At 47.7% G+C, this 25342-nt stretch overlaps 1 protein-coding gene across 2 annotated transcripts in view; it reads right to left on the bottom strand.

Moving 5' to 3' along the window:
- Positions 1 to 3529: 3529 nt before the first annotated feature.
- BRPF3 (bromodomain and PHD finger containing 3) overlaps positions 3530 to 25342 on the bottom strand; it is a 34660-nt gene continuing 12847 nt past the window's right edge. The window contains exons 5-14 of one of the 2 annotated variants that reach the window (XR_014016788.1): positions 24812 to 24940; positions 24206 to 24518; positions 23162 to 23464; positions 21031 to 21540; positions 18038 to 18131; positions 14388 to 14485; positions 11465 to 11562; positions 7195 to 7349; positions 6067 to 6362; positions 5784 to 5871 (exon numbers count right to left, since the gene is read on the bottom strand). Coding sequence is in view for 1 of the 2 variants with exons in the window: in XM_081245308.1 (XP_081101434.1) it covers positions 5688 to 5871; positions 7195 to 7349; positions 11465 to 11562; positions 14388 to 14485; positions 18038 to 18131; positions 21031 to 21540; positions 23162 to 23464; positions 24206 to 24518; positions 24812 to 24940 (1884 nt within the window). In the remaining variant the exon portion in view is untranslated. Of the gene's footprint in view, positions 5872 to 6066; positions 6363 to 7194; positions 7350 to 11464; positions 11563 to 14387; positions 14486 to 18037; positions 18132 to 21030; positions 21541 to 23161; positions 23465 to 24205; positions 24519 to 24811; positions 24941 to 25342 lie in introns of both variants that reach the window. The other variant, XM_081245308.1, reaches the window with a different exon arrangement.

Raw genomic sequence — 25342 nt, 5'->3', positions numbered from 1 at the left:
ACCTAGAAAAAATGAGACAGTAAGGGATTACGTTAAAATGGTGGAAATGGTTATTTCTAAGTGGTTAAAATAGTCTTACTTTCTCCTTTGCACCTAAAATTTTTTTTTCCCAAATTAGATAGCAAAGAACAAATTTTATATTTCTTTGTGACCAGCTCAGATAAAATCCTTCGGCAGTCTTCTGGACTGTGAAGCTGGGGTGGGTTGGGGGGAGGGCCTCCTCTGGACCCCTATGCATCCTGCACTCTTGCCCACCAGGAACCATCAACACTGCATCCCCCCAACTATCTTTACGGCCCCAAAAGAAGCCAATACAAAGCAGAAGGAAGAGGAAGGAACTCAGACACTGCTTCAGAAGTGAGGGGAGTTAGACTGAAACCCTCCACTTCCAACCAGCCTTACAGGTGCCAAGCAAAGGACACACAGTGTTCTTTGAAATAACAACACAACAACCCTTCTGAAGTTTGGGGACAATTCGCTTTTTCTACTCCATGTAGTCTGTGAGTCCTGGCCCTCTTAAGAATATTAAAATTGTAGAGAATACTAACATATATGTAATTATATTGCAATATATATAATATACAATATAGCATGCAATATATAAGTAAATACAAATACATCTTTATCTTTTCTTTCCACCCTTTAAGGGAAAGGACAAGCAGAAGGGAACCCCCAAGTGCCAAGGTCAAGTCAGAGTTCCCCTCCAGCTCTGGCCCAGACACACACCTCCTTGGCCCCTCTTCTCCACCACACAGTCAGGAAGAAACTTCTTCCCCATCTTTTTTTTTTTTTTTTTTTTTGCGGTACACAGGCCTCTCACTGTTGTGGCCTCTCCCTTTGCGGAGCACAGACTCCAGACGCGCAGGCCCAGCGGCCATGGCTCACGGGCCCAGCTGCTCCGTGGTATGTGGGATCTTCCCGGACCGGGGCACGAACCCGCGTCCCCTGCATCGGCAAGCGGACTCTCAACCACTGAGCCACCAGGGAAGCCCCTAATGATATTTTTTAACTTGCTAGGAAAGTGAGATTTTCTTTTCCTGGTCAGAGTGCCTCCACATGCTCCAGTATCATATTTCCGACTTGAAGCCATGAATTTTAATAACAGCAGTGATAAAATTAAGGAAAAGTCTACTCACTTCCAGGGCTCTGAATATGTGGGTATGGAAAGAGTAGAAAGTGCTGGGTTCTGGATTGTGATCCAGCACTGCCTCTTCCTGCTCTGTGATGCTGAGCACACCTGACCTGCCTCTCTGTGTGAAGTGAGTTGGTGGGGGGGTGGGTTGGTGGCTAGATGATCCTTAGGGCTTGACATTGTGTCAGGCCCTCCCTGGGGGCCAGATACCTCTGAAGGCGCTGTCTCCATCCTCTGTCCCCCAGCCCCATCCTCTAAACATAAGGGGCTTTCCTCAGCTCTGCCCTTCCCCCTCTCTCCCCTTGGCCATTCTCCTAACTACACTGAATGGCTTCACTGGCTCCACAGTTCTGTCATCTGCTCCTACCTTCCTCTGGAACTCCAGGTGCAGTTCCATCTGCTTGCTGGGGTTTTTTCTCAGATGTCCTGTAGGCAGCATAAACTCATCAGAAACTAAACTCTTCCTCCCTCCTCACCCGGCAAACCCACTGCTGGTCCCTCCAGCCACACAGTGACCCTACCATAACACTCCTTTTTGACTCTGATGTCTAATTAGTTGCCAAGCTGCAATCAAGTTTCTTCCCTATTCAAATCCTTCAATAGATGCTGCCGCCTACCATGTACTAATGCCTCACCCTGGCTTCAGGGTCCTCTATTAAATCAGTCTGAGAGAGGCTCAGAGAGGTCCAGTACCATGCTTGAGGTCACACAGCAAGTGAGTGACAGGGCTGTTAATCCCAACACACTGCCTCACTCCCTAAATTGTTTCCAGTCAAAGGGGATGGCAGTTGGTCACTGGAGTTGGAATACACACCATACCTCCCAGAGGCTGCCCTTTGTTTAAGCCGCTTCATCTATTTACAATGACTTCTTTTTATCCTCCTCTACTAAAATCCTACTCATCTGGTCACTTTTCCTTTATTTGCAAAATGTTCTATAGGGTGACCTTGTAATTTCGCTCTAAACTGCTTTAGTAATTCAAAATATAAATTCATATATAGGTATTTTTAACCCCAGTTGAATTAATTGCTTCATTCTTCTGGAAGCTTTTTCAGAGTTGTCTGCAATGTGTCTTATAAATCAGGTTGTTAGCTTCCTGGGATTAGGAGTGTGTAGCTTTGCACTCTAACACATAATATAAGGACTATCAGTACATTAGAGATACTCTGTTAATGTTACACCAGATTGACAGCCTTTACACTTCAGTGACTTCAATGATAAGAATTTCAAAGGCCCTGTGGAGGAGGTGATCAGGAGACTCCTGTGTCCTCCAGCCACACACTGAGATACGTAACTCCCAGCCAAGCACAGGAGCCAGGCAGAACCAGAGAGAATGGGTCAGGGAAAAGCTATCCTAGGCCCAACAACCAGTTTGTCCCAGGGAATACTCCTGCTTCTGCTCAAGATAACCCTTTCCAGAAATGTTGAAGCCAGAGCCACAGAGAGGGGAGGGAGGTACAGTACAGGAGGTACCGGCCAGCATAGCCTTGAAATGCTATGGAGCCCACAAAAAAAGCCTTGGCCAGATCGTCACCCCACAATTCTGCCACCATTTCTTGGCTGGCTGATCTTGGCCAAGTTTTTTAATCTTGCTGGTCTGTTTCCACATCTGCAAAATGAAGACCAGGTAAGCTCAAGGCTCGCTTCCAGCTCTAAAAGGAGTCAGGCTCATGTTCTGACTGTGTGTCCCGGCTCCCTCCCTCTCTATAGAATGGGGATGGCAATAATGTCAAAGGAGGTGGGAGCAGCCTAGACTCTCCAATTCTGCAAGCTTGGTGAACAGGTGCCCGAGATGTCCAAAGGGCCACTTCTCCCACTGAACAAGGAGCAGATGCTCCTAAAGGAATGGGGCTACAGAGCAGCCAAGGCATGGCAAGTAGGCTGGACCTTCCACAACTCCCAAAAGGCAGTGCTGTTGGGGAGGAAAACGTCAGAAATCATTCTTGCACCCCTCCCAGGGGTCCAAGAGACAGACAGGCAGGCAGACAGACAGAGAGACAGAGCCCTGTCCAGCTGGGAGTCTGCAACAGCTAGACAACCCCATTCTTTTTTTTTTTTTTTTTTTTTATTTTTTTTTTTTATTTATTTTTTTTTTTTTGCGGTAGGCGGGCCTCTCACTGTTGTGGCCTCTCCCCTTGCGGAGCACAGGCTCCGGACGCACAGGCTCAGCGGCCATGGCTCACGGGCCTAGCCGCTCTGCGGCATGTGGGATCTTCCCAGACCGGGGCACGAACCCGTGTCCCCTGCATCGGCAGGCGGACTCTCAACCACTGCGCCACCAGGGAAGCCCGACAACCCCATTCTTAATAGGCCCTGGTGTCTTAAAGAGAGGGAGGGCTGCAGAGATTAGGAGGAGAAAGGCAGGCCCCACTGACGACATCAAACACACACAGCAACTGCTGCCCATTAGAACATTTATTTCTCAGAGAGAAAATAAGTTTAAGACAGTCATATTACAGTAGGTAAAATTAACTTTTGTATTCTTTACAAGCATAGATTTTTCTCTGTTTATTACCTCTCTTATACCATCTGTTATAAACAATTCTAGAAAGCAAATAAAGTCACTTTCTACAATAAATAGAGCATCGTGTGCTTCACAGCAGACGCGACTGAGACACATAGGCCCCATGCCACAGCAGGATCTGAGCCGTTTCCCGTTCTAAAAGAGCAGTTTTAAAAATGAGACTCAGAGAGAGACTGAAAGATTCAGAGACTGAAAAAAAAAAAGGGAGAGAGAGAGACTAAGAAAGAGAAAGTGTTGGGGGGAAGAAAGAGACAGACACAGAGAGAGAGAGAGAAAGCCCCGAGATCTTACAACACAGGTTGAGACGAAGGTCACATAGTCCACAGCCGACCGACTACCTGGGGAGGGGGGACGCATTGGCTCCTTTAAATAAACCACACTGTGTGCATTTAAAATACTCAGCCACACAATGGAGGACTCCAGTAATGGAAACTATAGGCCTGAATAATTTAGAACAGTATTTTACAACTATATACACTATGTCCTTCCCTAGCCATAGGCTGTATTGTAGTATTATTATTGTACAAAATCCAAAACCCCATCCTTTACGTTATAGAGAGTTTTGTTGGTTCCCTTTTAAACTCTGGCTCATGTCCCAAACGTATAAGAAGTCGTGGCGGTTGGTTGGTTGTATTTTTAAAAAGTGTGTAAAAATGGCAGTGATCTCCCCAGTGACTTTGTTTTGTCCAAAACTCCCCTATGAAAAATTTAAAACAATTAAAAAGAACGTCAGGTTAAAAATCAACATGGCAATCAGTGGCCTGCAACCTGGCCCTGCAACTTTGGTGCTTAAGAGGTGAAAAGAAACATCCAGAGAACAGACATCGAAGCCTCTGAAAGTTGTGTTGGTTTGTCAGTCAGCATTCCCGTTTCACAGTTTTTTTTCCCTTCTGTTTTCGAGAAGGTAAAGGTGGAGAGGGGGTTGAAGGAAAAGAGGGCAAGGGACAGAGGGTTTGAAATCAAAGACTGTGTTCCCTGGAGTTCAGAGCAGCAGAGGCTGGGCAGGGCAGAGCGCAGGACAGGGAGATGCTGGACTGCAGGCCCCACGCCATCCCTAGTGGTAGAGAGAGGCTAGAGGCTGCAGGTGCAGAAAAGGAAAAGCCCACGAGGAGACGCTAGGAGGAGTGAAAGGGCAGACCCAGCCAAAGGGCACAGCTTCACCCAACAACCCTCGGAATCCACGTGGACAGATGGACACTGACACAAGCAGCCTGGTCTGCTGACAGGAGCCCGTCCAGCCTGAGCCCACCTCTCTGCAAGACAGAAGAGGGCTGGAGGGACCCTGCCTCAATCTAAGCGGGCAAGCTCTCACAGGCTGGCCTCAGCTGTTTGTCTATAGCACATGTAAGGGGGTGGGGAGGTGTGCTGGTGAAGGGGTCACCCAAGTGGTAGGCTAGCAGCTGGCCTCAAAGGGAATGAGCCATAAAAAGAAAAAGATCAGTTTGGTGATGGTTTCTGTCAGTTTGGCACAAGAGGAAGTCGGGAAAGGAACAAGGGAAAAAGAGAGACTGGGCAGAGGTGCAGAAGATGGGACAGGGAAGAGGTATGAGGACGGGTGATGGAGAGAGAGGGTGAGCTCCGTGAGATTCCCCGCGGGACCCTAGTGTATCCACAGCACCTCTGGGGTCAGTATCAAGAGCCTTGCTCACCCTGAGGTGTAGTTAGTTGGGAATGGGTTGGAGGGGGCCAGGCACACCCTTGAGAAAGCCTAAGACCTCTTGCTTTCTGGGGCCAGGTCTATCTCCTCGGCTGGGCCCAAGCCTCACAGCTGTTTCTGTTTCTAACTGGTTCTTCAGTGGACCAGCCCCTGAGGGAGCTCAGGTGGGAGTTTTTGGCACACAGCAGGCCCACCAGGGGAACCATGCAGTTAGTCAAAACTGGGGCCTTGTCCTTGGGGAGGATACAGCCCAGTCCCTGGCCTGCCATGGAAGGGGCAAGCTGCCAGCCGTACGTCTGGCTGGGGCAGGAAGAGGCTTCTCTGTGCCCCACAGGACGGAGGCAGGGCAGGCAGATGCAGGCCAGGCCCTGCCCTTACAGGTAGCTGGAGGTGACAAAGGAGTGGGGTCCCCGCACTCGGCTCAGGTGGATCATCGCACGGTCGTAGGCCACCTGCACTGACTTGCGGATGCTGGTCTTGCGGCCTTCCAGCATCTTGAGCTTGTCCACAGTGTCTTCCACACCCAGGGGCAGGACTTTGTCCCTCGGAAGCCACTGCCTAAAATACAAGCACAGTAAGAAGGCTGGACCGTGGTGGGTCCCAAAGGAGGCTCTTCTGGACCCACTTGCCCAGGACCAGCAAAGCCAGGGGGAGGGCACAGGGCAGAGGGAGGCAGACTGGGATGCCACAGGCAGGAAGCCACCAAGGGACTTATTCTGCAGCCAGGCCCTTGCCTGGGCCCAGAACACTCACTCAGCTTAGACGGTTGCCAGAGGGAAGCCCGTGTGCCCCCAGCGAGACTAGCTGAGTCATCTGGAGGGCTCTGAGCCTCACCCTGCCTTGCGGAGTCAGGGAGCTACAGCTAGAAAGTGGAGCTGATGCCAGGAATCGATGAAATGATCTCTGGTGGGGCCTGCACCTGGTGTTTTTTAAAAGGTCCCTGGGTGAATATAACATGTGGCTAAGAGCCCAGCCTTTGGAGCCAGATCTTGGTTTGTATCCCAGTTCTGGCTATGGATTCTTGGCTTTCTGAGCCTCAGCTTCCTCATCTGCAAAATGGATTGGGAGGGGATTAATGAAGATTTAAATGAGGACCAAATGAAATCATGCATGTAAAGCAATTTGCATAAGGAAATAGAGTAAATGCTCAATAAATGATAGCTATTAGCTAGTCCTACCTCCTCACTCTACAGAAGCAGAGGTGAAAGAATCCTCCTGCTGGTGTTTGTAAGCCATGAGCAGACAAGCCCCTTGTGGTGGATACTGCACTGCCCAGAACTCTCCGCCCAGGACTGAGACATGCTTCCCTACAGCCGCTGGGAGTGTTGGCAGATTACAGGCTCTCAAGTGAGTCCCGCTCCAGGAGTCAACCCCCATCAATGTCACCCCCCTCCCCAGGGGCAGCCAGCATTCAATGACTGGTTGACATGGGGGTACAAAGGCACAGCCCCAATCCCTGACATCTCTAATGAGCCACCCAGCTCCAGAGCTCCAAACAGGATGAGGCTTGCAGCAAGTGCACTGCAGTTCAACTTTTTCCTCTGCCCAGTGCTGCGCCCCCTCACCCTCACAGCTCTTCCCAATGACTCCTAATACAAATCTCCATCTCAGAGTGTTTCACAAGGAATCTGATCTGTCATACCCCTCAGTTACTATTAACACCATTAATCAGTGTTATTAGTAACACCAGGTTACTGTTAACATGGCAAATGCAGACCAGCTGCTGGCGGGTAACCCTTCACTTCACCTGGGTGGAGGCAGGGTGGCCGAGTCCACAGCCCCTCTGTGTACCTCTCCGGCAGGTCAGCATTAGAACAGCCACCTGGTTGGGCCCCTCAGCCTGCATCCTGGTGCACCCTCCCAGCAGCAGCACCCACTCACCAGGTGCGTTTGTTGTCAAAGAAGAGGACAAGGAAGAGCTTCTCTCCAGCCTCGGCCTGTTTCTGCTCTCCCAGCTTCAGCACATCCAGTGGGGGGACGGGGATGGGGACGCCATTGTGCAGAAGGCCCTCCCGGGGCATCTTGGGATCGATGATCTGGAAGCAGGAGACAGCATTCAGCGGCGGGTGGATGGGGTGACCGGTGCACTCTGCTGTAGGACTAACCACTGAACCACCGTACACCAAAGCTATGCAGGGGATTGGCTCTGCCCACAATGCAGTGATGGAGGGGCTGACCTCTTCCAATGACCCTCAGTACCCCAAACAGAAATTCTGACTCTGTTTCCCCAGGTATTGTCCTAATCCTTTGGCGCTTTCCAATCAGACCTTCCGACAAGGGAGCTTGCTCCATCAACTGTCAGGCCCCAGAGCTGAAAGAGAAGTACTGGGAAGCCAGGGTGGGGGGGTTTCAGAAGTGAGTGGAGCATCTCTGACATCCAGGCCAAATAGACAAACGCCTTCCTCCCAAGGTCCCTTAGGGGAGAGGAATGGAGGCCATTTTTTCCCCTGCTAATTTCCCTTTAGAACCTGTGCAATTCATTTCAAAATCTCAGGGGCTTCCTAGACACCATGGCTGTGAAGAAGGTCCTGAATCAGCCAGAGGGCCCATCCCTTTGGTTCTACCTAAACAGATCTCCTGGTTACCCACCACCTTCCTGTCTGACAATAATCCTTCCTGGTGCATAGACCAGATACAATTTTAGCACCTCCGCGGTAAAATCAGAGAGAAGGCAAAAGACTGAGTGTGGAGGGTTGCTGAAGAGGGGAGAATGATGTGGTCGGAAACAAGGGCCACTGGAAGAATGAGTCCTTGAGGCTGCAGGCTCCACAAGGGCAAGAGCTCAGCAAAATGCCTGGTGGCATCAACACAACAATAATTCTCCAGCTCTGTGGAGCACTGACAAAGTTACCAAAGCTCCTAATTATTCACACATCATCTTATTTCATCCTCTTGCTGATGCTGAGAAGTCTGCTGACAAGTATTAGCTGACAGAGGAGAACGCCAAGCACAGAAGGATGTAGCTGGCTGGGACTAAAACCAGGCGCCTGGACAAGGCTTGGGCCTCTGCTGCCCACTGCCTCCTACACAGCCCCTGCTTCCAGAGCAGCTGGCTGATAATCTCTGTGCACCAAGGCCAGGGAGACTTTGAAACTTACGGAGGAGGCAGCTTTCTCCAGAGATGGAGCAATCTTAATTCCTACACCCTGCCCCAGGGGGCCTCTTATAATAATAAATTGCTCTGTTTACTTCTGGGTGTCTGCCAGCTTCCCTACATCCTTCTCAAGATAAGCAGCTAAAAGCAGGTCCTCTAGTTAAGAGTTTACTCTAAGGAAGAACCACCACTACCCTGCCCCAAGCTGTGTGATTTGGTAAAAAGTCTAACTCCCAGCCTGCCTGTCCCTCCTGGGACTGAAGCTAAGGGTCCTAATGAGAACCACCAGACAAGCCCTCCTGAACTTCCTCGATTATCCACAGTGGGGATAGTGCCTGGCTTGAAAAGTGGGGCAGACTGTGAAAAGTGTCCCCCCAAGGGCAGAAGCAAGATGGGCAAGCCTGCCTCTTAAGGGGAGCTCGCCTCCCTTTTTAAAGAAGACAGAGGCAAATGTATCCCCAAATAATAAATAATGGTCCATTCACTCAAATGTCATGCAGATGTAAAACAACATGGAAATAAAGTCTGCGATAACATTTAACACATTACATAACAAATGTGTACACACAATATTGTTACAGCTATAATATATAAATGATAAATAGAAGCAACAATACAACAAAAATGCTTATAGATGATGTCATAATGCTGCGATTTGTATTGATTTTCTCTTTTTCCAAAGCTTCTGTAATGTGGATACATAATTTTTACAGAAAAACAAAAAACATTTTTTTAAAGAACAAGAGCCTCAGAAATTTAAAAACCATATAGTCACTATATGCACAAGTACATATTTAAGTATGAAGAGGAAAACGACTGGGAGAGCATAAACCAAAATAAAAACACAGGTTGTATTCAGGTGGTGGGTTTTTTCAGGTGGTGGGTTTTTTCAGGTGGTGGCTGAATTTCTTTATCACAAAAGAAAATGTATGATTTAGAAGATAATTAAAAAGGAAAAAAAGAGGGGCTTCCTTGGTGGCACAGTGGTTAAGAATCCGCCTGCCAATCCAGGGGGACACGGGTTCGATCCCTGGTTCGGGAAGATCCCACATGCTGTGGAGCAACTAAGCCCGTGCGCCACAACTACTGAGCTTGTGCTCTAGAGCCCACGAGCCACAACTACTAAGCCCACAAGCCACAACTACTGAGCCCACATGCCACAACTACTGAAGCCCACACGGCTAGAGCCCACGCTCTGCAACAAGAGAAGCCACGACAATGAGAAGCTCGCACACCTCAACGAAGAGTAGCCCCCGCTCACCGAAACTAGAGAAAGCCCGTGCACAGCAACGAAGACCCAACACAGCCAAAAAATAAATAAATAAATTTAAACAAAAAAAAGAAAAAAAAAAGAGACTAGTTTTAGACTGGCTTTCTTTGTATTGTGAGATTAAAAAAAAACAAAACTAAACCTGCACAGTCTTAATCAATTCTTCAACAACTAAGCTGGAGGTCTCACTGACAGCTGGGCATGGAGCCTGTGAAGGCAGCCCCAGGTCCAACCTCCTCAGTGCTGGATCACAATGTGGATCTCCCACCTGCCACTGCTAAGCAGGGGGTGAGGCAGGTAGCATGGGTTCCAATATGACTCCAGCAAGGCGTATAACCTCTTAGAGCTACAGTTTCCTCACCTGTCCAAAAGGATCAGAGTTCCTGCACTCTTCACCTTAAGAGGCTGCTGTCTATGAAAAGAGCCATAGACACAAATGAGCTGGGAGAGGCTCAGAGCTCTGTGTGCACGCATAGGCTGGCAGGGCGGTTCTCAACGCCCACTATAGATCATCTGGGGAGTGTTAAAAAAAATTCATAAAAAAAGAAACAAAAATATTCACGCCTTGGTCTGGCTTTAGAGTCTAATACAGTTGTTCTGAGATGGGGCCCCAGTATCTACATTGTTTAAAAAATTCCCCCAGATGATTGTGACATGCCCCAAAGGTTAGAATCAGTATTTTCAGGGCCAGATGGATATTACCTCCCTAATATAGAAAGAGCCCTAAGACATAACAATCAGGGTGGTAAAAATTAGAATTTTTAGCTACTGCTACTATGGAAAAAATGGAAATTTTAGCTACTGTTGGTGGGAGTATAAACCGGAACTAATGTTCTAAGGGGCAACTTGGCAATTTGCATCAGAATTTTACATAGATGCCCCAAGAAGGCATTCCTAAGACTTCTTCACTGTGAAGAAATAACCATGGATGCGCACAAATGTTAAGCTACAGTGATGCTTACTGCTGGCTGTTTATCATAGTGAAAAATTTTAAATGATCTAAATGACCAACTAGGGAATGGTTAAAATAAGGTACACGCATACGACTGAAGATGATGCAGTAATGAAAGTGTTGCTGATGAAGAATGTTTAATGGCGTAAGACATGCATGCTCATGGTGTGTTGTTAAGTGAAGGGGAGGTTAAACAGAGTATGGTCTCATATTTATGCACATTTATGCGTTAAACAGAAAAAAAGGGCTGAGGATATACATCAAGAGGTAATCTCTGAATAGATGGGACTGTGAGTGATTTTGAACTCAGTGGCTCAGAACACAGGCTTTGACATCACACACTTTGTGCCCTGGGCTCAAATTCCAACCCTGCCACTTAATAGCTAGATGACCATGGTAGCAAATAGATCTTCAGTTTTTTCCCCTACAAAATGAGAATAACCATACCTTCTTCAGCATTTCAAGAACTTAGCATGACAGACATTTAGTAAAACACCTAAGCATTATTAACAGCTTTTACAATTTTCTACAATGAGCACATATTACTTTAATGCATAATAATAGATAATTTTTTTATTTAGCAAATAAATATATGCTATTAAATCGCTAAGAGCCCTAGCTTCTGTCTGCATACTTTAACCTATTTTAAGTGCCCTAAGCAGGGAGTCTAGCTGGTGTGACCCACCCAGGCTGGGATAAAACCTCCCTCCCTTCTGCAGCTAAAGGCACCCTGACTCCCAATCACACTCTCCTGGCTTGATCCAATCAGATAAGCCCCCAAGGCAAGGCAGGGGCCAGACCACCCAGGGAGGGGAGGAGGATCAGGTAGACTCACCAAGGCAGGGTAGGAGGGATAACCTCGGCACTTGGCCCACACCAGCTCCAGGGGCTCCAGGTCTCCACGGTCTTCAAAGGGCATCAGGAGGCTTCTGCCTGGGGGTGGGGGAGGGGAGGAGATAGTGCCCAAGGGGGCATGGAATGGTGCCCAGGAGGCCTGCCCGGGGCCTCCATTTGACTGGGGCAGCCCAGGAATGAGTCAGCAACATCCCCTCCACCCTCCCTCTTCCCTACCCTCTCCTTAGTTCTTAAGACTAGATCAGGAGATGACAAACTTGTTCTTTAAAAGGCCAAATAGTAAGTATTTTAGGTTTTGCAGTCTCCATTGCAACTACTCAACTCTACTATTGTAGCATGAAAGCAGCCATAGACAATTGGTAAATGAACAAGCACTGCTGTATCCCCATAAAACTTTATTCCTGGACACTGAAATCTGAATTTTGTGTAATTTTCATGTGTTACAAAATATCATTCTTCTTTTGATTTTCAATCATTTGAAAATGTAAAAAACATTCTTAGCTCGTGGGCCCTACAAAAACAGGCAACAGGTTACAGTTTGCTGACCTCTGAACTAGAACCCTAGGTTGATGTTCCTTGGAAAAATATAACTGCTTCATCACCAGGACACCAGGAAGAAGGACTATAACCCATCTTGGCAAAGCCACAAACTGCTCTCTGGGCCTCCCTGACTGGTGGGCCTCATGATGGAGGCTTCATGGAAAAAGATGCCTGGGATGGACATCCCAGTAAAACTATTTGCTAAATGAGTTCTTTTCTGACAGGGCCATACCTGGCTATCCAGGACACCTGGCTGCACAGCACTCAGCAGAGCCAAGCAGGTCTGCAGATTGTTTTCTTGCCTGTTTTGTCAGAACCTTACACAGGATGTCCTGCCTGGGGCAGGCACCTCATCTCTTCGGCTTACTTTGTTCTGCACCTAATGCATTAGCACACATGGATGGGTACTTCACAAATGTCTCTGAACACACAGAGGAACCTCCCTTCCCCTCCCCAGTCTATAAGCTGGCAACAGGGAGGTGACCACACTCAACTAAGGAAAAGATCCAAACTCCACAGAGTAGAAATTATGTTCCTAAGGAAACATTACCATCTACATATATAATTTTTTATAAAGTGTATTCCTGATAATGAGGTCTTGTTTTCTGTCTATTAAATCCATAGCAATAACAACAAAAAGACAAAATCCAATACTGAAGAGGCAGGCTGTGGGGAAACTGGTGCAATCATATACTGCTGAGGAAATTGCAGACCAGTCTAATCCTTTCAGAATATAATTTGGCAGTAAGTCTCAAGAGCCATTAAAAAAAAAGTATGAACAATCTACTCCAGTAAATTCCTTCCCTGGGAATTTGTTCTAAGAAAAATAACTTTTAAAATGAATAAGAGGCTTTTGAACAAAAATATGGGTTCACTACATTATGTATAATGTTAAAAGTTGGAAATAACCAAATTCTAACAATGAAACAAGTAAATTATAATGCATTGATTGGAAGATAACATTGAAAAAAAGCAGAATATAAAAGAGCATGTGTTTTGGATTAGCATTTTGCTAAAAACGTGCCTGAAATAAATAGAAGGCAACATAGAGAAATGAAGACAATTGTGTTAAGGTGATGGAACAGTGGAAGGTCAGTTTCCTTTTTAAATTTCCTTTGGCATCATTTTAATAATTACGTGGTTTTAAAAATAAGAATAAAATGTCACCACCAGAAGCACAAAGTACGTGCCAATCCGCTTCCAGTTTTGCACTAGATGCTGTACAAATTAACCTAGACATAAGCCCTGCCTTCTGGGCACTGACAGACAGTAATGAAACATGCAGGCATGCATTCATCAACACACATATGAAAAAGAAACTGATGCTAAGGGAAAATAAAGCAGTTGGAAAAAGGAAAGAGGGGAAGAGAAGTCCTGAAGGCTGAGTGTTAGATGGAAGCTTCAAAGACAGGGCATCCAGAGTGCACACCCCCCATAGGAGGGCTGGACAGAGGTGTGCTCAGAGAACAGCCAGCCCTGCACCTGTTCCACCTGAGCACCACCCAGTCCTCTCCTTTGGCTCTGCCCTGTCCTTTATTCCTTCAGTCCGAGGAGATAAGATCCATGTGTTTTACTGTTTGGACCTGCTGGAGTAGAATGTCTCCATTCTACTCCAGTAGGGAGTAGAAGCATTGAATCACATGAAATTACAGGGTTATGTGTGAAATTCAGTGACACAGGATATCATATTACTCCTGTGAGGGCAGACTGGAAATATCTATCAAAATTACAAATGCATACTTCCTTCAATACAGCAATAGAGTATATCTATAGATACACTCCCCAGGAATACAAAATGATCTTTGTACAAGGTTGCTCACTGCAACACTGACTATGACAATTAAACGAAAACAATCTAAATGTCCATCTGCAGAGGGCCAGCTAAGTAAATGATAGCACACCTATGTAATGGGACATTAGGCAGCCAATAAAAAGCACAAAAGAATCTCCAAGATATATTATTAACTGAAAAAAGGCATGGTTTAGAGGAATGTACATGTTAGGCTTCTCTGCTCACTCTTTTAAATATACACACAAGTTTTTGGTTTGTGTACGTATGGATTACATCTGGAAAGACACAAAAGAAACCGCTAACAGTGGCTATTCTAGGGAGGGGAGAACTGGCTTTTCATTATGCACCCTTTTGTACGTTTCTGATTTTTGTCACCATGGTATGTGTTACTTATTCAAAATAAGATTAATGAAAAAAAAAGAAAAAGGAGTATGAATGACCTGGGAGGAAGGGCCATTTCCCTGACCAGTGCCCCCAGGTTTGGAGGAGTTCAGGGTCTGGCTGCAGCCCGCAGAACTGGCTCTCTGGAAGGCCTGGTCCCCCAAGATGCACCTTGTACATCACTCCTCACCTGAGCCGTTGTAGTCAGAGTCTCCGTTCATACCTTCCAGGAAGGGCACTCGAGACAGGGCTGGCTTCCCTCGGCTGCGTTTGGGGGGTGTCAGACCACTGCATATAGAGCAGGGAGGGAGAGAGGAGCGAAATGAACAATTTCAAGGAGTAACACATCCACTCCTGCTCTCCCATCTCTGCTAGGAGCAGAGCTGCAAAAACCCTTCAAGGAGAATGGTTTCTCACCTTCCCCTAAAAACTCGTATTAACCCATGATATACTTCTGACCAGAATGTTCCCAAGAGGCTTAAGGAAACATTTCATCCATGTGGAAGGACTGAACTTGGAAAGAGAGGCCTGCTCCCCTGCCCAGGGACACTGGATTTCATCCAGAGGGAAGGTCACCCAGGCACTAGTCAATCCTTCCAGAGTCTAAGCAGCCTGGCCATGAGGAGGGCCTGCCTCACATCTGCCCAGAATTCTTAACTCTCTGGTTCACACTGCTTCTCTAGAAACCAATTTATTTCTGAGGTACAAAAATCTGCCTCTTTCCCAAATTTTCTATAATGGACATGCCTTACTTCCTTAATTAGAAAAGACTTTTTAAATTGGAAAAACAATCCACTTCTCACTTCTACTTTATGTGTGTGACGTTTTTCTTAGACAGAGATGGATTTTTTTTTTAACTACCAAGCAGACCATTTTTTTAAAAATATGGCTACTGCAAAGAGATAAAAAATATATAGTAGACAAAGACTAGAAGGTAATAGGCAAAAATGAGAACAGTAATACAAGAATAATGGTATAAATAGAACCCACCCAGGCATCAGTATTTTTAAATTGCTCCCAATGCAATTCTAATGTACAATCACAGTTAGAAAGCCTCTGGGCAAGAATGATGTGGCTATGGTTTCTTCCCATTCAAACTTTAAAAAATATTACTGCTATATAATTATTTCAACAAAAAAAAATTGCTTAAAAGACAAGTCAACAACCTGTAGTAGAGCAAAAATGCTTAAGAAACCCCTAATGGGATACGAAGAGGCCAGGGTTAAGACTGGTTGGAGAGTAGGGTACTCCTGCATTACTGAATCATAACTGACTTTATCATGGTCTTATACAGAAAACCTGGCACAATGAGAAGCTGATGAACCATAATCCTTCAGTTACTAGTAGGTTGGGAGCTTTCTTCCTGCTAGTCAAAATTAGGACCTGTTGGGGAAAAAACAACACCCAGTTCACATTCAGGATTCAGTTCCCATGCACCCTACAAAAATCTGTCACTGGACTTAAAGAATCTGAGTCCTTATAAAAATGTAAGGTACTGGTAGTTCTATTAGGAGAGCCTCTCCAAGTTCACATCATGGATCTGGGGAGACATCTCCAAATACAACAGAGGAGGGCACAACCAAGCAGTTAAGAGAGAAACTCTGGAGCCAGACTACCTGGGTTCAGAACCTCACTCTTCTACTCATTCATTCTGTGACCCTGAGCAAGTTAACCTCTCTGAGGCTTGTGTTCCCCATGTGTTGCTGTGAGGATTTAATGGATTAATACACAGAAAGCACTCAGTACAGAACACACCAAGTATTCAATAAATAGCAGTTATATAGTAAATATTATTATATAAACGGCAGTAAATTTTAATGTCTCACTTGAATATTATAAACTACCAACATTATACTATCAGATGATGAGCTCTGAGAAGGTTGAGCTCAATGAGATAGGATGCAACACCAAAACTAGGTCCATATGTTCCTGTTTCATAGAAAAACGCACAAGTGACTCGATCACAGCCTGCATTTCAGCCCTCTCTCTAAGTTACCCAGGTCTAAGCAGACAGCCCAATCTATAATTATTTTGCTTACTGGCTTAACATTTATCTCTCCCTTCTAGATGATAAGCTCCTTGAGAACAGACACCTTATCAGGGCTGAGAACAGTACCTGGCTCACCATAAGTGCTCAATTAATAATTGAACGAGTGACCCAAAGAAGAGGGTGCAGCTCCAAACTGCTCAGAAAATCATAAGAAAAGATAAACCCAGGGACAGGATGGGAAGGGGATGGGATTAGTGACCAGAAAGTCTTTCAAGGTTCTTTATTCTGCGATTATATGATTCTGGTCTAATTAATAAGATCTTCCTTTATGTACTTACCCCCACAATGTAGGAAAAAAGAAAAGAAAGAAAAAGAAAAAAAAAACCCTATAGTTGAAGTCCTGAATCTCCTGTTGTAAACCACGAAATTCTACTGAGAACCACTGAGCTAAAGAGGAAGCACCTTCCAAGGGCATTGTTCCCACACTGAGCAGGGCCCCAGAGAAATTGGTGGCTTTGGCATGTTCTGCAGAAAGGCAAGTAGTCTGAATGGGCAGGCTAACCAGAGCCTGGCCTGGCTTGCTCCTTGCGGCTCACAGCTGGGAAGAGCACCCGTTGTGGAGGGAGGGGCCGAACACACCTTCTACCTTTAGTCAAGGACTAAGAGGGGACAGTTTGATAACCCCACTCCTACCCCACCCCAGTGAACTGGGTTTCCAGGCACCTTATCTTTGAAGGGAGTCAGGAACTCCAACCCGGGACCGGGCTAGAAGCATCCTGTATGATTTTGAAATCTCTGCCTCTTCTCTATGCCTGGTAACTGTGTTTTCCCATCCACTCCTCCTATATCTCTAGAGCTGCAACATGGAGGGAGACAGCTAGGACATTTCTGAGGCTTGGTGGGGAAGAAAATCTCTAAGGAGCCACTGAAAGCTGGGCCCTGCTACAGCAGGGGAGCAGTCCAGGCCCAAGGGGCCATCTGGGGGCCTCCAAGAGCCCAGAACCAGTGTAGAGTGAGAACCCAATAGAACCTACACCCAGCCTGCCTTTGAAGCACTTCAAACACAGACACATAGTATTTTGGTGTTGCCCTGGGACCTCTCCTCCCCTGCTCTGAACCCAGAATCCATCCAGTAGCCATGTGGAGGTCAGCCTTCAGGACAAGTCATTCTTCTTCTGTGGCACCGAAGGTCTCCCATTTGCAAGAGTCCCACACTCCCTGGTGTCTTGCAGAGCATACAAATACAGAGCAGAGATTCAATAAATTCTTAGTCGTGGAAGAAAGTTGAAGGTTCTGGCCTCGGAAATCCTCCTTCCAGGTGAAAGAATGGGAAAAGAAACCCATCCCTTCCCAGCTCAAAGATGGTAGAAGAGCTGGGGCCTTTGTCAGACTAAAAGGCAATTCCAAATTTCCTATCTGCCCATTTCTTATTCCTACACCACACTTCTAAAGAGGCCACTGCTATGAAGCCCCAAAAGGCAAAGGGCGAAACCATGTCTATCACTGGGTTATCTAAATGGGCCGGGGGTGGGGGTGGGTGGGGATTGGCTCAAATGCTAACTTCACTGGGCAATACAGAGGGTGTCCCCACCCTCTGGAGCCAAATTCAGCTCTACAAACCCTGTAAAGCATCAGCACCACTCCTCCCCCCAGTCAGATCAGGCCTGACAGTCAAGGGTCACAACGTTTCCTAGGAGCTACCAGAGTCACAGATGAGAGGCTTCAGGAAATAACAGGAGTGCGGGAAGAAAAAAACAGATAAGCAGGAGGAGGTTCAATCTGCAGCTGAAAGGAAAATAAATGGAGAGGTGGCAGAGCTGCAAACACGGCTTTGGGACAAGTGTTCTTACCTGCAAGCTTCAAATGCCAGTCCACCACTGAGACCCAAACTACATTCTGAGTCAGACCCGCTTTCAGTGTGTTTTCCAAAGCCGTTGGTCACACCTGCCAAGGACACACAAAGTGAGCCTGAGTGTAGAAACCCCCCCTCCCCTGACACATGCTGCAGTGTGAGGCAGCCACCTTGGGAGGGCTCAGCAAGGAGGGGTGGAGAGGATGGCTGGTCCCTCCTCTTGGGAAATGGGTCTTGGGTGGTGGAGAGAACCTGATAAAGGTTTGGGGGAAACGTTGGCTAGGGCAGTGAGCAGACACTGCATTTACCTTCCCATCCTTCTGGGTTTATTTGAAGGAAAATAGCCCATAGCTCATTCCAGTTACTGTCATTTGACTACAATGAGAAATACCAAGACTACCTCACTCCGGCTGGCTCACAAGTCCCTGGATCTGCTTCTAATTTCAAGCCTCAATTATCAGGGAGTCTCCTCTGCCTCTTGGGAAGCCCACCCACCTTGCCTCTTCAGATAGACACTCACACACCCTATCCATCACACAGCTGGCAACAGCTAGCTTCATTCTTTTGGGATGGTGTCAGGGGAGGTTGGAGCCGGATAAGGACTGTGTCAACCACACCCTGAGATATCTAGCAGAGCTAGTCAAAGTTGAGGATGGGGGAACTTTTCAGCAGATCTAAGGCAGACCAGACCTTCCTGGGATGATGGGGAGTCAGATTCCCTGGGTTCTAGACTGGGCTCTGAAATATGGGTCCCTTTTCCTCTTTAAGCCTTGGCTTCTACTTTCGTGAAGTGAAGGTAATACCTTCTTACTTATGGAGGATGCTATTAAGTATGAATGAGGGAAGGTCTGTTTACAGCAGGGAGCCCTTCAGAGGCAAATGAAGGCTGTCTGGTCATCCCAGGGACAAGACTCTCACCTGCCGTGAAAGCTTCAACTCTCCTCTCTATCTATCCAATTCCCAACCACCATCCAGAATCCCACAAGTCTGACAGCTGAGCCTAGAGCTCAAGAGCTCTAAGTCACATATACCTTAGCCAGAAAACTGTGAGGCAAGTCACACCTGTAAGAGCAGGTGTCTGAGCCAACATATCTGGACCCTAACCTGGCTCTGCCTCTAACATCATGACCTCAATTTAAATCACCAAAGTCTATTGTGCCTCATCTACAAAGGATCAACACCTGCTTTTAAGAGACCCCACTAAAGTTGTGCAAAAATATTCCTGGGTACCAGGTAGCTGGGATGGTGGAGGAGAAACAGATTCTAGCCCCCAAGCGGTGGGCCCTCTCAGGTTGGATGAGCCTGATGTCTAGACCTATTTCCCAATTGCAGGATTTTTCATTTTTAGTGCTCAGTGCTGTTTGGCTGTGCCTGATATAACTGAGAGGATGACAATAATAACTGCTACCAACTACTGCTATATACCAAGTGCTTTATATAGGCTACTTCCAATCCTTAGAGCCCCACAAGGAAGGTGTCACTAGCCCCATATTAGAAATAAGGAATAGGCTCACAGAGGTTAATTGATAGGCCCCAGGATACACAGCTAGTAAGAAGATGGGATCTGAATTCAAGTCTGCCTCACTCCAGGCCTCAAGCTCTTGACTCTATATAAACACCCTACTGCCCTAATATAGGGAAGCTTGGACCAGACAGCAAAGAAAGGTACTGCTGGAAACAAAGTATTAGGTAGGAAGACAGAAAAGCAGAGAAAAGCATGTGCTGACCACACAGCCCAAAGCCACCACATAACAGAACATGAGGAGCAAAAGCCAAGAGCAGGCCCCTCCCTGCCAAGTGAGCTGGCCTTCCATATCCCACCAAGACTAAACAACTCTGTCTGGTGATGGAGGCCCTGCAGGTCCAGGTCCACCTTGCCCACAGCATTGGCTCCTGATGCCCCTCTTCGCTTTGGAGAGGGAAGCCCCTCTCCAAACTGTCCCTCACAGGGACTCTGTCCTTGTTTCTACACACCTGGGCCTGAGCCCTTTGTTCCTTTCTAGTCTGTCCTCATCCCCAGGGCCAGCTTAGGCACTGTCTACTCATGAAGCCTTCCCAACTCCCCCAGTTCCTGTTCCCTGAACACTTCTAGCAGTGCTGTCACCTGGCACATAACCACAGACTGTCCAGCACTGGGATATCTCTGCACCTCAGGACACCACCTAGTCTCCCCACTGGATGGTAAACTCTCAGATTTGGACCTGAGTCTGATTTACTGCTCCCCAGTGACCAGCTTGTGTTGGACATGCAGTAAGGACTCTTTAGTGACAAGCCCCTATTACCACCTCTTAGACCCCATCTCCTATGCTCCCTTGGCTCACTCTGCTGTGGCCACATAGGTTCCCTCACTGTTCCTCAGACATGCAAGCATGTTTCCACCCCCATGGCCTGTGCACTTGCTAGTCCATCTTTTTGGAACGTCTTTTCCCCAGATACCCAAAAAGCTCACACCTTCAGCTCCTTCAGATCTTTACTCAAAAAGCCTCCCCTGGCCACCCTCTCTAATATCACCTCAGCATCCCCTCTCCCCCATTCCCTGCTGGACTTTTCTCCACAGCTTCTAATATGAGATACAATTTACTTATTTGCTTTTAGTCTACCTCCCCTACAAGAGAGGTGACTTGTCTGTTTTATTGATTGATTTCCCCCCCTATACTTTAGTGCCTACAATAATGCCTGACATAAATATCTGATGAATAAATGAACTAAAATGAAGGTAGGAACCATTTTATCATATATAGCTTTATATGCTGCTCAGGGTCAAAGAGAGCCCCAGACACAAGCTGGCCCTCTCAAAACACTTGCTCAAAGCCCATTTCCCCAGGCCACTACTCATGTACCAGGCCCAACTGTGAGCTACAGAGCCCTCAGTGCTACTACTGGCATCCACAGGGGCCATTAGGGAGGCAGCTGACTGGGGAAGGTGTTGGCTGGCAAGGCAAAGCAGGAAAGCAGATGAGAAGTAGCGAGAGAAGTCACAGGCGAGGTCACCTGTCTCCTCCTCCTGCTGGGGGGACCTCTCCCCTTCGCTCTCACTACAGCTCCTGCTCCTTGGCCGCTTCCGGGAGTGCTGTTCATCCTCGATGCTGGTGGGAGACGCAGGAGAGCCCACTGCGCCATGGTCCTCGCCGTTCTCCAGGGCCCTGTCAGGGCTCCTCTGTAGCTTAACCCCATTCTTGGCCTTCTTGAAGAGGACTGATGTGCGACGGCCCACGCCACTGAGTGGGGCGCCAGCGGGGGATGTATCGGGGGTCATGAGGGACACTCTATTGATGCCATTGTCACTGAGCAGGCGTTGCAAGGGCTCGCTCCCTAGCTGCAGAGGTGATTTTTCCAAAAGCTCATCTTCTTCCACTTTTCTTGGCTTTGGGAATCGGCTTGGAGGTTTGCTATCATTGATGGGTTTCAGAGTGGGGGGATCCGGAGGGGATTCTTGCTCAGACAAGGAAGGCGCAGGCCCAGTAGGCTCCAGGGTTGGTGGGGGAGGCATTTTGGAGTCATCTGTTAGAGAAAAAGAGAACCTGCTTGAACATTTTAGAAAAAGTCTGCCCCTACAAGCCAGATAATGACACTGATAACTAAGAACCAAGAGCATAGGCTATTAGAAGGTTTGAGACGCATCTCAAGTCTAAGGTGAAGAGAAGGTAGGACTAAGTTGTGCCTACACTAGTAGTTCTAAACCCTGGCTATGTATTAGAGTTACTTAGGTAGTTTCTTAAAAATTCCAATGCTGAGGTCCCACCCCAGACAAAATGAAACTAAATAGCTAACGATGGATTTTTTTTTTAAAGCTTACCAGGTGAGTTTGATGAAGTCAGGGTTATAAACCACTGCCCTACACCCAAGAAAGCCCAAAGCCCCCTGCTTAATCAATAATTAGGTAAGTCTCAGCCTCACAGATTAGGGGTCTACAACTCTCTTTCGACCCAGGTGTTTTCCCATCTGTCAATGTATTTTGTTTCATATCACAAGTGAAGCAAGAAGGACAAGCAGAAAGAAGCAGCTTACAGATATGAAAAAACGAGAGCAAGGAAGTTAAATCAGTGGTTCCCGAACATGTCTATTCAACCTCCACCTTAAAAAATGAGACTTTCAAAACAGAGCTCAGATTTCCCTAATCTGAATTTCTGGGAGATGAAGCCTAGAAATTTTTTGAAACCTCTAGAAGCTGCTGCAGCTGGTTCACTGGGCATGACTCTGCACTGCCTTAGCCCAGGAGTGGGGATGGATATGAGTGGCATGCTGACTGCCACATGGGAAGCTGGCAAGGGTCACAATGGACACGAAGCCCTCTAATGCTAAATCTGACCTCTCAGCCACATCCCCGCTCTCCCCCAACCTAAAATAAAATGGGCCATTCCCTGCAATTTGGCCCCTTTTCCTCTGGAGATAATTCCCAATCTTCTTGATTGTGTGGATGACAGGCCCTCCTGAGCTACAGGCTCAGATCCAAGGGCTGGTAAGAGGGAGACAATTCTGTCCCCAAAGAAGCGGAGAGGATGGAAAGCAACTCAGGTAAGGCACCTGGATCTCTGAGAATCACTTCCCCCAGCTGTCTTTTGCAGTTCTGGGCTTTTCTGCTTGGAATGGGCCTGCAGACTTGGCCAGCTGGGGTCAAAGCCATGAGCCCAGACCATCCTTAGGGTCTTTCTTTCTTTTCTATTCCCCCACACCACAACCTAACTTGCTCTAAGAGCCTCTCTACATGATGGTATAAGTTGAACTAATATTTAACTGGTATGTGCAATATGGCCATACCAGGTGCAAAATATTGAAATACTTCTTTACAAGTTAGTAAACAGCTACTGGGCCCCGGCGTCTGAAACTCCCTGAACCCACTCACAATCCAACAACTAAATATCTGAATCAGAGGCCCTCAGGAGCCCCCTCCAATATAACAGCCAACATCTACTCTGACGGATGAATTTTGGTCTCTATGTATTGTTAAATATTTTTAGTATCATCCCTGGGTATGCATGAAAGTGTGACCCCTCCCAGGGCTTTTGCTTGCCCACGAGGGTCACACCTAGAGTTGGGGAAGGATGTTCCCACTACGGGATTTCAGCTTAACCCTCCCTTACCCTGGCCCGCAGCCCCTGGCCTGCCCGTGACTGTCTCTCACCTCTGTCCCCATCGTCTTCTGGCTCCTCCTGCGGGGCCTGCTCCAGCACAGCCACATCCCCCCGGGACCCTGCTGGCAGCTCCCCATTGGACACAGTCTTGTTTAGCGATGGCAGCTGCGGTGGTGGCGGCTGAGCCAGCTTCTGCCGAAGTGCATTGATCTCCCGGCGTAGCAGGCGGACACGGCGGGTCCGGGCCCCACTGGACCGCATGGCACTCACCAGGTCCAGTTTTTCGAGCAGCTCCTTCAGCTGCACCTCTGGGGACAAGTGGGCCCGGTTCTCTGGGATGAGGATGTTGTCCACTGCCAGGGAGAAGGGAGGACAGAAGAAGGGGCTGAAGGACCTGACCAGCTCAGGGCAAAGGGAAGGGCAGGGGCCAATTCCTTCGGATGCAAAATATTCTCCTGGAGTGCCTGGGCCAGTGGCTTCCAGCAGCGTCACTGTGGGGCCTTGGCCCTGGCAACACCACTCCCAGGAGGGCAGCCACAGGGACAAGGTCAGAATCTGGGAAACACCTGCAGGAAGCAGTTCACAGTCACGATTATGGGCTCCGTGGAGCAGGCACAAGGCAGCTTGGCAATCCCCCGGCCTGAGTGACTGTTTGGCTGCTGCCATCGAGAAGTAGAGAGCAGGGGCAGGCAGAGTAGGGAATTACAGAGGCAATTCCATTTTTCTGATGCTCTACCTGCACTCTTCTGAATGAGCCAGACATACACCAGCACTGCACTCCTGCTGCCCATGCTCCAACGCCACACAGAGGGAGTCCAGGAAAGAAAGACCCTTGGTGAATCTTTAGCTTTTCAGACAGACAGCTAGTACCTGATTCCCCTTATCCTACTATTTAAGAAGTGCTCAGGGAATTGACTTTAACCCTCGGAACTATTCCAGCCACAAGCACATGTACCCCAGCCTGTGCCTGTCCCCAGCTTTGCTCCTGGAGTCCACCCTATAGCCCCAAGGCCCATCCTGATCCCTGGCTCTCTGGGCTCTATCCCTGTGCCTCCTCCTGGCCCCTCTCCTCCCTGCCCGTCCAGGCTTCTCACCGTCTTCCCAGGAGAAGCGGTAAAAGTCCTCCAATTTGGGTGACTCGGGCAGGTGGGTGCCCCTCTCGGGGTCATAGCCGATGTTCTCTGCCTGCCGCCGGGCGTGCCGCAGGATGGCCCCTCCCAGGTCCCGCAGGCGGACAGCTGCTCGGTGGAAAATTGTGTCTTTAGCATTATACTTCATGCAGTTGGTAACTATAAGGTTAAAGTCCTCCTCAAACTCCTCCAAGGTGTGGTACAGGTGGGACTCCAGCTTCCGCCTCATAGTAGAAAAATCCATTGGCTTGGATATGAATTCCAGGTAATCTGGAACCTAAACATATAAAACCTGTACAATTACAACAACCATTTACTAGCCAAACAGGCGCACCCTTCAGCGGCACTCTTGCCACCCCATTTTCTGGCTTGGCCATGCCAGGCTCACTCACAGCCCCAGGGCCCTGGCCCACCTTGGCCTGCTGAGCCCTCACCGTGGGCAAGTCTACTAGCCTTGCCAGACACCCCCAGGTTTTGTACACCCTGTGGCCCAACCCCTTCCTAGCCTACTCAGACCCTATTTCCATTTCAGGCGGGGCTCACTGCTCAGGAAGTAGGGGGGGAACTTGCCTCACTCAGGTTGACGGGCTCGGCAAAGATGTGTGCGGGATCCTTCTCCTGCAGCAAGTCCAGTGTTGTCCTCAGCAGAACGTTGAACGGCATAAGCTCCAGCTCCATGGCGGCCTGCTGGACCTTGACCTGTGGGGGAGGTGGGGAGAAATCAGGACACCCCTCAAAGAGGCACCAAACTTTTGCTTGATAACTTGACTTTCGCCAGTTGTGTACAACAAATTTTCACAAGATAGTAAGCTGACCACTATTTGAGGAGTTATCACTGAACTTTTAGCCTAGAAATAATGATACCAACAGCTACCACTTTGTGAACATTTCCTATGCATTCAGCGCTATATCAAAACTTACAGTAATAATAGTTAATACCTTTATAGTCCTTACTAAGTGCCAAGTAATGTTCAAAATAGGTACAAATGAGGTATTTTACCAAGAGGAAACTGAGGCACGGAAGGACTAAGTAAGTGACTGGCCCAAGGTCACACAGCTAATAAGGGACAGACTGGGATTCAGAGTGTGTGCTTTTGACTA

The sequence above is a fragment of the Mesoplodon bidens genome (genome assembly GCF_964165515.1).
Source record: "Mesoplodon bidens genome assembly, chromosome: 10".
NCBI lineage: Eukaryota > Metazoa > Chordata > Mammalia > Artiodactyla > Ziphiidae > Mesoplodon > Mesoplodon bidens.
This window is presented reverse-complemented; position numbering and strand designations above follow the sequence as displayed.